We start from the raw sequence: 13,375 nt of genomic DNA on the forward strand, positions 1-13,375 counted from the left end.
TGTATTTCGAATACATTCTGCAAAGACATCCAGATGAGGTGAAAACAAAGACAGACACTGATATTTGGGGCTTCAATCGTTCAGATTGCAAAGCCTGTAAATGTATTTGGTGCAAGGCAGGGCGGCAGGTATCAGACACGGATTAGTCACAACCCTTTGGTTCGAGGAAAATTGTGATGGATTTTGAGATCCATCATTTTGATGGAGATTGAAATGACATAAAATTCATAGACTATGACTGTGAAACCATTTTACCGGGTGTAAGCTTTAATAGGTTTCATGTTTATTCAAAACACTTTGAAAGGCAAAAACCATTCTGTTAATTTCTTAACACGATGTGAGAAGGCTTAAAGCGGTGGTATTCCGACCGTGGCTCGCACGCGGCTCTTTGACGACTGTGTTGCGCCGCTTTTAAGTCTCTAATTTAGCGCTTTCTAACACTTTTTAACCAAATATTTTCTGAGGCACTTGCAGCAGGAACCTTCATCTTCTGATGGCTTCTCTCTGTGTGATACTTGGTGCATTCCTTCAAATAAATGATTCACAGTTTCCAGCAGTAACATTAATAATACAATTTCCCAATAATAGCAACCTATGACCTTACAAAGGTTGGGTGAGGAGGTATATTTTTGTAATGTGGCTCTTTCTATATATATATATATATATATACACATATAATTGTTATTGTGGCTTCTGAGTTGGCCAAGTCTGCGTACCGCTGGCATAAAGGTTTAAGACAAGTTATACATAAAGACAGGACTGTACTTAAAATAATCAAGCATGACCCTGTTGTAATTCTGCCTGCATATAAAAAACAACAACAGACTATTAGGGTTCATCTCAGGTCTTCATGACTTTGCAGGCGTCTTACTAATGGCTTGAAAACAATGTTGCCCACGGAGAAGATAAACAACAAGAAGAATCTGGTCTTTTATCAGAGATATATTGGGGATGCAAACAGGCTAACACTTTTGCTACGTCCATCCATCCATCCATTATCCAAGCTGCTTATCCCAATCGGGGTTGCAGGGATGCTGGAGCCTATCCCAGCAGTCATTGGGTGGCAGGCGGGGGAGACACCCTGTACAGGCCGCCAGTCCATCACAGGGCCGACACATTCACACTGAGGGACAATTTAGTACGGCCGATTCACCTGACCTACATGTCTTTTGGACTGTGGGAGGAAACCAGAGCCCCCGGAGGAAACCCACACAGACACGGGGGAGAACGGGCAAACTCCACACAGAGGGTGCTCCGGGAGGACCCCCAAGGTTGGTTAACCCCGGTGTTCGAACCCAGGACCTTCTTGCTGCGAGGCGACTGCGCTAACCACTGCGCCACCGTGCCGCCACTTTTGCTACATGCTTTACACAACACTATTCCGTTGCATATCCTAAAATGTCAGACCGTTATGGTCTTAATAAACGTCAGAAGCTGACACTAGGGGGGTGTGCTCCTATCTCTTCTTTTTTCTTCCATTTAGAGTCTTCCATTGAAATCCGCTGGGGGAGAGATGTACTTCGGAGGTGTAAATACTGTCATGTTTCATCTATCTGCACACTTCCTCAAAAAAAAAAAACCGTAAGAAACTAAATTAAATCCTGGCTGCGGCATTTGCTGCAACTTTCACCAGACTTTTAATCAATTACACCTCTATTAAGCAGTCTACTTTAGCCAGGGAAGCTGCTTGTCGGGGTGGGCTGGCTTCCGCGGCTCATAACAGTTCCGGATGGGAGGTTTTTTTAGCTCGGCTTGTTGGACACTGCCAGAGCTGGCACGATGAGTGTGTATCACCTCAATTAAACCATGCTCTAAGTGTCTGACAACAGCTAATATTCCTCTTCCACCAGCGAGCCCAATCGATGTTCTGGCATTCGTCACCCTGCTGGAAAAGCAATCATCCTGTTGTCTCACTCACTAGAGAGGGAATGAGAGAGGTACTCGTCTTGTTTCTGTGCCTACTCATTTGCATGCACAAGTGCTCCCTCACATAAAGAGGCAAAAACAAACGTGGGCGGCACCACACACCTTTACGCGTGCGCGCACACACACACGCGCACACACACACACATTCAGATTTACATCAACACTATTAACAAGTGAAAGGCTTGTAGAAGGACACTGACAGAAGTATGCACTACACTTCTCAACAGCTAGTAAAGGACCTGCAAGCAACTTTGCAGCCCCACCCCCACCCCCACACACACATTTACATCTACACTATATCCCACCACTTGCTTTCTTCTCTTACTGGTAATGGCATCAGTAGCATTTTTAGGAAGATCGCACTTCCTGTGAGACACGTATTGGATATACACATTAACAAGCTTGTAGGACACAGAAAACTATGCGCTACACTTCTCAACAGCTAGTACAAGACCTGCAAACAACTTTGCAGCCCCCCCCCCACACACACACACACAGGAATTTCGGCAGGACCACCAACCTCTCTGTCAAGCAGTGTGGGGGAGATGACAGTGACGATCTCGCCTCTTTCCGGGTTGATGTAGAACATGTTTGGGGAGGGCTTGTCGGGCGACTGCCTGACTATCATGTAGCGTAGTACTGCGTTGTCTGTGGCGGGGTCGTCTGCATCAAACGCTGTCATTGTCATCACCCTGGTCCCTGGAAAAGACAGACAAAGGGGGTGGTGGGGGGGTGGAGATTGGGTTTAACCTAATCTCACACATAATCACTCTACAGTAAGAAATGCGAGCAATGAGAGCACGAGCTTGAATTGCACATTAAAGTCATCATTTGTTATATCAAAGCCAAGGCAAAAAAAAAAACATATTTGCAGAAGTGTTGTTTACTTCCTCCCTTAAATGTAGGCTTTAATAACAAGTCCATGTTTTATTCGAGATGAGTTGGTGGCAAAATGATGTTTTCCCTATTTCCCAGCCGCTAGAAGCTCAGGATCAGAGGCTGCTGATCAGAGTAAAATACTTGGAACATATGAATCTTGTAAAAGTTACGCAATCGTAAAATGTGCATTTGCATTTCGGATGCTGTGCTGCAAATGCTCGAGATGAGTGAATTTAGGGAGCGTGGGATTTCCACTGATAACAGACAATCAACAGCGGATACGAATACCCACATGACTGCAGATTTTTAAATCATTAGCTGTGTCCATTCAGTAAACCAGCCTCTCATGAGTGTACGGTAAAAAAAAAACAAACTTAGATGAAGCTTAGCTTGCATAGTCTTTTTGAGATAATGGTTTCCTCTGTATTTTTCTTCCTAACTGTGGCTGTATTAGACAGAATTTTTATAAATCAGATGTTAAAACCTGTGACTTTTAATTTAAAAAAAATTTTTTTTAGCCATATCATTACTCAAAATTGGCCAACAACTTATTAAGCATAGTTACATTTTTGTCCCATGCACTATGTCCCCCTGGCGAAACTCTTCACTGTCAGGTGAAAAGAAGCGGCTGGCGACTCCACATGTATTGGAGGAGGCATGTGGTAGTCTGCAGCCCTACCCGGATCGGCCAGGGGAATGTAGCATGTGGGAGGATCATGCTATTCCCCCGGTTCCCCCTCCCCCCTGAACAGGCGCCCCGGCCGACCAGAGGAGGCACTAGTGCAGTGCCCAGGACACATTCACACATCTGACTTCCCACCCGTAGACACAGTCAATTGTGTCCGTAGGGACGCCCGACCAAGCCAGGGGTAACACGGGGACTCGAACAAGCGATCCCCGTGTTGGTAGGTAACGGAATAGACCGCCACGCCACCTGGATGCCCTAATCCAAGGTGATTTTAGATGAGAGAAGTCACCACATGCAATTTCTGTACAGTATTTTTCAGCTCACTATACTTGCATGTAGCCTGTCGTAAAACACAACTTTCATGCAAATGTTTTCTCTATAAATGGCATTTATACATGAGAACACCAGTTTAGAGTGCCAGAAGCAATCATGGTAGCAGATGGACGATACTCTCAGTTTCAAACAAGATGTGTATTGCTGCCTAGACACCCACTAAAAAAATGAGCCTTTTCTATTAATGTCTTCCCTCCCTTGTGTCATTTGTAACAGCAGGGTGCATTTTATTTGGTAATGGGAACAAAAATGGAAATCTTGGCCAGTGCAGCTGAGCTGAAATAGGAGGCAGTCCTTGACACCCCCTCAATCTCAGTGTTGCGTTGATGATACACACCGAGACATTTGGGAGGAGGAAACTTGAACGCACAGGAGCAGAATGTAGATACGCACACACACACACACACACACACACACACACACACACACACACACACACACACACACACACACACACAATCCAAGTTGTCCAAACAGATAAACACATGGGTATATGTGTGCACGCACAGTCACACACACACACACACACACACACACACACACACACACACACTTTAATCCTCTCTGTCTCATTTGGTTAATGTATTCCATTCCCCAAGTTCAGGCAGGGGTGTCTTATCTATCTTCCTTCATTCTTTTTATGTTTGATACGGCCATCAGCTCGCAGTCAGACAGCTCTGTTAAAACATGCCATCATCTAAAGGCTACTTTTTTCATTTGACTCTCAAGTTTGACTCAAACCAACAGCAATGAGTTTTGCATTCTGATGAGGATGGGGGGGCCTGTGACACAGATGAAGACTTCTGATAGTTGAGGGAGGTTTGGCCAATGAAATGTGGGATTGAAGCCAGTTTGTACATATGTGTGCATGTATGTGTTCGCTCACATAATTTTACACACACAAATGCCAATACAGTAGGACTAAGTTCGCTCATCAGATCCGAGGATAGTAGATCGAGTGGGGAGGCTGGTGAGAGGAAAATGTCTTCTATGTGGGAAAAAAAAGGAAAATTCAAGATGAAAGGTAAATTCGAAATTCTAATTTCTCAAAGGATTTTACAGAAGTTGTGTTTTTAGTGGAACATTTATGTGTAGTTAAGTACAATAACTAGGTGTGCCATGCTTTTACCTGAAAAATAATCAACGTATAATTTCTCAGCAATATGTATTGCTGTAATAATGTAATGAATGATGGGGTACGGTGGCGCAGTGGTTAGCGCAGTCGCCTCACAGCCAGAAGGCTGTGGGTTCGAGCCCCGGGGTAGTCCAACCTTGGGGGTTGTCCTGGGTCGTCCTCTGTGGAGTTCGCATGTTCTCCCCGTGTCTGTGTGGGTTTCCTCCGGGGACTCCAGTTTCCTCCCAAAGTCCAAAGACATGTAGGTCAGGTGAATTGGCTGTACTAAATCATCCCTAGGTGTGTGTGTGTGTGTGTGTGTGTGTGTGTGTGTGTGTGTGTGTGTGTGTGTGTGTGTGTGTCAATGTGAATGTGTGTGTGGGCCCTGTGATGGACTGGCAGCCTGTCCAGGGTGTTTCCCCACCTGCCGCCCAATGGCTGCTGGCATAGGCTCCAGGATCCCCTCGACCCTGTGAGCAGGATAAGCGGTTTGGATCATGGATGTAATTAATGACTTGGGACACATGGGAAGAACTACAACAGGTAAAACTCATGAACAATAAATACAGAGGACTGAAAAATGACCTGCTTTATTTTCTACCGAACGGTAAGCGGCTCTCAGGGGAGAGACGCTGCTATACCGATAACCATCATTGGCATTTATTGGATTCTTCAGGAAAATCCTACAGGAATTCCCCTCACATTACACGTTTCCTCCTTTTCCCTTAACATTACAGTCATTAAAGATTTATGCGTTTTCCTACATGCACCCCATACAGATTCTAATTTGACCCATATACTGAGCAAAACACCTCCCTGAGCACCGGATGTCAACGTCATTGCATGGCTGTTGGACAGCCATCTCTTTTTATGTTTTTTTCCTTAATGCTCGACAGTAGTTTGCCACAGTACATTAACCAATACTTGCAAGAAAAGACAAAAAGCCTGTAACAAAATATGCAAAGCCTTCATTAAATTAGATTGGGCAAATGGTGGCTTATCACCAATGGTCTTTTGGCCAGGTGAAGGTAATGGGGGGCAGCAAGGGGATGGGTTTTATCCCCATGGTATTTGCACTTCAAGGTGAACCATTAGTGGTTAAGTAAACTTGTAATCCTTCCTCTGCAGGATAATTATACAGTCCCATCTCCTTCATTACTGATACTCTGTTCCACTTCACACCTTGAAACCCACACAGAGTCTCAAACACACACACATGTGTGCGCACAGACCAAATTAGAGCATCAAAAACTGTGACTAAATTAGTTCACCTGAGCAGATCACAGTGACAAAAAAGCACACCATACTGTGTGGAGGCTCAAGCAAACCCAATTCTCTTGAATTAAACCCAATCACTGTACACGTTGAGCTGAAGTCAGTTTGACTAACGTAATTGTAATTGCATGTGCTGTAGGCCACTGGAATCAAACCTCACCTCTTCACCCAAATAAGCCTCATCGGACATCAATAAAACCAACCATAATTGGAAGATCTCTGATCAGGTAAGCACACAGCATTCAATAACGGAGCAATCAGCATCAGATCAAAATCCGATTAGATCTGCGTGACCTCATAAAGACCCATTGTTCTCCCTTATCAACTGCATCTGCTGGTGGGCACCAAAGCTTAATCAATGTTAACTGCATTTGGGGGGCTATAGAGGTGGGTGGAAAGGGACTGGATGTGAATCTGAAGCTCTCCAATTACGTTGTTAACAAATGGATCTCCTCCGATGCTGGACGACATCAGCACAGACAGAAGAACACGTGATACAGAGTCAACGAAAATTTTGATAACCCATTCATTTTTCTAGCCTTTAGCTATATTTCCAGGTATGGTAGGCCTATATGGTGCAAGGTAAAAGTAGTATTAAATACGTAACTAAGCAGATAACTTCATAGAAACACATGAGCATTCATTACACATACTGTGGCAATCGGTGGTAATTATTTCACATATTTGCACTGGGTGCTCATATGCAAAATAGCCGTATCTAACTAATACCTCCTACACCTTGTAATAGAAGTCACTCTATCTGGTAAACCATCTGGGATGTGATTCAGTTTTTTTTTCTATGCACTATGCAAATCACACAATTAAGTGGTGGGCATAGGAATTACCCTTACCGTATAAGTTTTTAAGTTTTTGTTCATTTGCTGTGCAGGATTTTTTTTTCTATGTCTATGTTTTGGCAACAGAAACGCTCAATTTGATTTTAGTGCAATCCCGTTGGCAGTGACTGCAGTAAGGCAGTGACTGCAGTGACTATGGTGGTGGGAGCAAACTGTGCAAGACTCCACTAAGTCTGAGTCAACTGGAGACAACTACAGCCTGCATCGTGTGCTGTGACATTTGGCCATGGTGATAATGCCTCCATCCCGTGGGTGGCTTGACTACATCAATGCAAGCCCTAAGACTGCATTTCCACTTGGCTGTCTATATCCGAGATCTGAACATAGTGGCAAAAAATCACCCCCGGGGGTGGTCCGCCAAAGTTGATCACATCCTGGTCACACTGTAAGCTGTGCACATTAGTATCCAGAATACATATCCACATCCAGATCCAGACTGCATTCTAACACCAGATGTAAATGAGGTGTATACTCTGTATGTATGGTGGGGCCATGGTGATGCTAACAATAAGTGATATTAAAGTAAATATGACACAGGAAGTGGTGCTCGAAGCACAAATATATGTAACACATACACAAGAGTGCACAAAATTACATATTGTGGTGTGATTTTGTGAGTCTAGCTAGCAGGATACAGCGGTGGTGCTGCATGAAACTCCTCTGTCTATCTTAACCACCAAGGGAAATCAATTGGAGCCCCATGATCTCTGGGTGCCATCACAGAGTTGACATGCTGTGAAAGCCCAAGTTGGAGAGAGAGAACATGTATGAAATGATGCTAGTTTGTCTGAGTGTGTGTTGTGTGCATGCCTTTGTGGTGTGTGCACATGCACGTGCACTATGGATGAAGACTGTGAGAAAGACTAGAATTACATTTTAAATAATTCACTGTATACTGTATACACCAGGAAAAGCAATAGTTGAAAACAGCATTCTTATTCACATGGACTGATAGCGCGAAGTGCAAAAGGAGAAAGGAGAGATCCTTTACTTTTTTCCAGAGATAAGTGGTATACAAGGGGGTTCAAAATGAGCCGTCCTATTGCAATGAACACCGTTCAGGTATACACTGCCATACTAGCAGTTGGTTCATCAGAGAAAAAACACAGGAACGGAAGGAGAATGAGAGGGAACTATGTGAAATGTGGAAGAAATATAGAAGATGAGCGAAAGAGAGAGAGAGAAAAATGGGCAAAGTCAAAAGATGAGAAAACAGAAATACGGACAGGGAAACAGGGACATTGCTTCCTTCTCCTCCTCCCCATGTTGGTAAATTAAGCAAATAAGAAAGAAATGTACAGTCGATATAGTCAACAAATCTGCCTTGATGCATTTTTCAAGCCCTTGCATTGTTGCCGCCACAGGCATTGAAAGGAGTACTTACAACAGCAGCATGTACTTTTTATACCCAAATCTTTCCAGCAGGGTGTGCCTTTTTAGTTCTTTTTTTTTCTTTGAATAGTTTTCATGCAGCTGTGTACAGTTGGTGGTGTTTCGTCAATTTCTTTAATCCACTACTTCTGCCTTACAGCCAATGAATCCATCCCTTGTTCAGCTGGAAATACATATGCACTGAGAACAGAGAGCTGAGGTGGGGAAGTGGTTCTTTATGTTGGTGGAATGACGCCAATCTGCTGAGGCAGCGTTCAGCAGCCCTGCAGTCTGATTTGTTACAATGTTACAATGTCATTTAGCAGACGCTTTTATCCAAAGCGACGTACATCTTGAGAGTTAATACAACACAAGCAAGGATCTAGTCAGGAGGTGAGAACGCAAGTAAGTGCCAAAAAAAAAAATCTAGGTTCAATTCTGATAGGACACAGGTGTCAACAGGCAGTGCACAAAGGCAACGCATAGAGTGCATAGAAGTGATTTTTTTTTTTTAGGCATGGAGGTGTTCTAGAAAGATCTGGGTCTTTAGCTTCTTCTTAAAGATGGAGACGGGACATCCAAGTGGCGTGGCGGTCTATTCCATTGGCTAACAACATGGGGATCGCCATATCGAATCCCCGCGTTACCTCTAGCTTGGTTGGGAGTCCCTAAAGATGCAATTGGCCATGTCTGCGGGTGGGAAGCCGGATATGGGTATGTGTCCTGGTCACTGCACTAGCGCCTCTTCTGGTCGGTCAGGGTGCCTGTTTGGGGGGGGGGGACTGGGGGTAATAGTGTGATCTTCCCCCATGCTACATCCCCTTGGCGAAACTCCTCACTGTCAGGTGAAAAGAAGAGGCTGGCGACTCCACATGTATCAGAGGAGGCATGTGGTAGTCTGCAGCCCTCCCCGGATTGGCAGAAGGGGTGGAGCAGAGATCGGGACGGTTCAGAAGAGTGGAGTAATTGGCCAGATACAATTGCGGAGAAAAATGAGAAAAAAAGATGGGGGGACTCGGTGGATTGAATTGAGTTTGGTAACTCGTTCCACCACCAGGTAACTACAGAAGAGAAGAGTCTGGCTAGTGACTTAAGGCCCCATTGTGGCAGAAATGCCAGGTGCCTTTCATTGGCAGAGCATAGTGATTGGGGCAGAGCGTAGACCCAAATGAGGGAGTTCTGGTCGGCGAGAGCCGTTTTAGTTGCTGTTCTGTAAGTGAGCATTAAGGTTTGGAATTTGATGTGGGCAGCTAATGGGAGCCAGTGAAGGGATATGAACAGCGGAGTGACATGTGCTGTTTTGGGTTGGTTGAAGACCAGACGCGCCACATCATTCTGGATCATTTGCAGAGATTTGCAAGTGCATGCAGGGAGACCTGCCAGTAAAGATTTGCAGTAGTCAATGCATGATATTACAAGAGCCTGTACCAGGAATTGTGCTGCATGCTCAGACAGGTAGGATCTAATTTTCCTGATGTTGTACAGAGCAAATCGCCACAACCAAGCAATCGAGGCCATGTGACCCTTAAAGGTTAGTTGGTCATCAATCATGACACCCAGGTTTCGGGCAGACTTTGTGGGCATGAATTGGGTTGATCCGAGCTGGATATTGACCTGTTGTTGTAAGGATGCACTGGCTGGGATGACAAGGAACTCAGTCTTTAGGTTAAGCTGAAGGTGGCGTTCTTTCATCCATGCAGAGATATCAGCAAGGCATGGCAACATCCGTGCTGAGACTGTGAGGTCATCAGGTGGGAATGATAGGAAGAGCTGGGTATCGTCAGCATAGCAATGGTATGAGAAACCTTGGGAGCAGACGATTGCACCAAGTGAGGTGGTGTATATTGAGAGGAGAAGGGGACTGAGCACTGACCCTTCGAGAATGCTGTGTTATACTGTGTCTAACTATCTCCCTTTGTAACAACCTTGCCTTTGTTTTCTTTTGCTTTTTGTTTGTTTTGTTTTTGGCTACCTTTTCATCTGTCATAACACTATTTTTCCTTTATATTCTAGATCTGATTCCAAATTTTTTATTTACTGGGATTGCATCACTCCATGTATGCATTTGACCTAAAATGGCTACTGTGTGTCTCATTTGGCTGTACTTATTTGGTTCTGTTTCTGCAGTATTTGTTTTCACTTTCCTTCTCCATCTCTTCATATTATTTGTGGAAGGGTTTCTACATCCAGGATTTGTAGAATTCCCAATGTAAGGTCGGCAAAGAACTTCTCTGGTTTCAGCATCAATAGGAGCAATATTTTGTTTTTGTATGTATGTCTGCTGTAGGCAGACAGTGTAGGACTCTAGTCAACCGATATGAGAGGCTGACGTAGGGCAAAGTGAACCAAATGTGTAACCTAAGACTTCATCTTTCTTCAGGTGGCTCGGTGGATGTGCTGCATCTATCTGTCAGTCTGAAAGCATGCGTATATTTACAGTATTATGTAGCTTTGCAGTCAAGACCAGCCAAGATGAGACCAAGTCTTTAGGGGGTCCAGTCTGAGTCAAATTCGAGACTGAAGCTCGTTGAGTCCAAGTCAAGTCCAAGACTTTAAGGTGGCAAGTCCAACTCAAGACCAATGAGGCCAAAACCTATGTACACCAGAAAAAAGTGCAAGTCCAATTAAGCACCATGGCTGTAATTGCATTACTACCATTATAGTAAAAGTCAAATTCCACTTTACTATAATATCTATTGAAGCTGTTTTCCTCCACCAAGGTAGGACTTTTTCAGATATGTTTTCCAAAGTTTCAGAGACACAACTTAACAATCACAAAAGAGAAAACATAGTTTACACTGCGATTTATTGATTTCCTCAGTGAAGGTTTGATACTCATTTCAAAAATAAAACAAATCAGTCTTGTACTCCACCAATCTTGAAAAGTTATCACAAGTCTGCAATGTCCAACTAAAGACTGAGTCATTACACTGTGAAGTCCAGAATGAGACCAGAATTTTCAAAATGCAGACCAGAGGCAAGCCTTGAGACCAAGTCCATACCTGAGTACAACAATCCTAGTATTAAAGGTCTGCTGTAGGCAGACAGTGTAGGACTGTAGTCAGCCTATTAAAAGGGTGGGTAATTTTTCCCAAAAAGTGGATCTTTTTATTCCCGAGCACAGGACATCTATGGAAATCACCCCTTGACCTACCTTGCCTACAAATACACTAAACATTATAGTATACTAAAACTTGTAAAAGTGCAGAGGGGGGCACTAAAAAAGCCCAATGATCATCATAATGATGAATTATTTAAATTTAAGATGCAGCACAACTAAAATAAGCAACATTAGACCAATATAGGTATACAAACACTTAAACACTATATATAATTATACACTTCAGATTATTGGCAATGGCTCATCTGTATGTTATATCCTGCTTATTTACATGTTGGAAATAAATCATCATTCAATCATTCATTGGCAATACATGATATACACAATTGCTCGAAATAATAAACCAAATTATGGTGACCTCCTACCACCTCCCTTTGGTTTGCGCCTGCCCCGATGTCAACGCTGCCACAAAAATATCAGAAAGAATGGTGTGCGGCAAAATAAATAAATAAATTATATATATATATATATATATATCATGGTGAGAGAGTCTAGTCAGGTTAGTCTAGTTACTAGACCACTAGTTACTAGAAAGTCTAGTTAGGTCAGGTGAATCGGCATACTAAGTTGTCCCTTGGTGTGTGTGTGTGTGTGGGGGGGGGGCTGTGATGGCCTGGCGGCCTGTCCAGGGTGTCTCCAACCCTGCTGCCAAATGACTGCTGGGATATGCTCCAGCATCCCTGCGACCCTGAGAGCAGGATAAGTGGTTTGGTTAATGGATGGATGGTGAGAGAGGGGCAATGGTCATGAACCAGCTGATACAGCAAGAAGAGTAACTTTATTTATGCAGATGTATACTAAACTGAACTTTCATTTCGTAGCCGGATTCTATCTGCATCCTTTTATAATTCGCTTGTAGTTTAGGCGACTACACAGTGCCGCTTTGTTGGCTTTAAAAATGTGTGAGCTCTCTCTAGAGACATATCTAAGTAGAACGTCACAACAATTACTTTCTGTAGAATAGTAGTATGCACAAATGTACTGGCACTATACTGCTCTTATTCCTCTTGTTATTGTAGTATTAGCAGTAGTAGTAGTAGTAGTAGCAGTAATAGAAGTATTCGGGCGTCCCTACAGACACAATTGGCTGCGTCTGCGGGTGGGAAGCCGGATGTGGGTATGTGTCCTGGTCGTTGCACTAGCGCCTCCTCTGGTTGGTCAGGGTGCCTATTCGGGGGGAGGGGGAACTGGGGGAAATAGCGTGATCCTCCCACATGCTACATCCCCCTGGTAAAACTCTTCACTGTCAGGTGAAAAGAAGCAGCTGGCGACTCCACATGTATCGGAGGAGGCATGTAGTAGTCTGCAGCCCTCCCCGGACCGGCAGAGCGGGTGGAGCAGCGACCGGGAAGAGTGGGATAATTGGCCAAGTGCAAGTGGGGAGAAAAATGGGGGGGGTAGTAGCAGTAGTAGTAGTAGAGTTGCACAAAAGAGTACCTTACTACAGCTGTTTATTCTCTATCAAATCTGCATACAAAACCGATCGTTGAGTTCAGTCGTTATGCCACTGTATTGTTTATAAGGGTGGGATACCTGCAGTCAGTTAAGACTGAAGAAGTGATTTAGATGAGCGATGACATGTTTCTCCCACTTAAATGTTTTGTCCAGATGAACTAATTCAACTTTCTGGGATAGCTACATACAGGTTTTCTCTTCTTTTCTTTAATGGCAGCTTGCCTATTCAGTTGGCAAGCTACAACTCCAGTGTAGTGTGATCTTCACAACAGTAACCAAAAGTCGGTAACACCTTACATTATGTATATGTAATAAGTGTTAAATTAATAGGTAATAGGGCTCTTATAAGTTCTTAT

The 13,375-nt window shown here is 43.8% G+C and overlaps 1 protein-coding gene across 1 annotated transcript in view; it reads right to left on the reverse strand.

Moving 5' to 3' along the window:
- Positions 1–13,375, reverse strand: part of cdh13 (cadherin 13, H-cadherin (heart)) — a 678,090-nt gene that overhangs the window by 352,504 nt on the left and 312,211 nt on the right. The window contains 1 exon segment of the mRNA XM_056282406.1: positions 2,447–2,625. Coding sequence (XP_056138381.1) covers positions 2,447–2,625 — 179 coding nt within the window.

The sequence above is a fragment of the Lampris incognitus genome, chromosome 6 (assembly GCF_029633865.1).
Source record: "Lampris incognitus isolate fLamInc1 chromosome 6, fLamInc1.hap2, whole genome shotgun sequence".
NCBI lineage: Eukaryota > Metazoa > Chordata > Actinopteri > Lampriformes > Lampridae > Lampris > Lampris incognitus.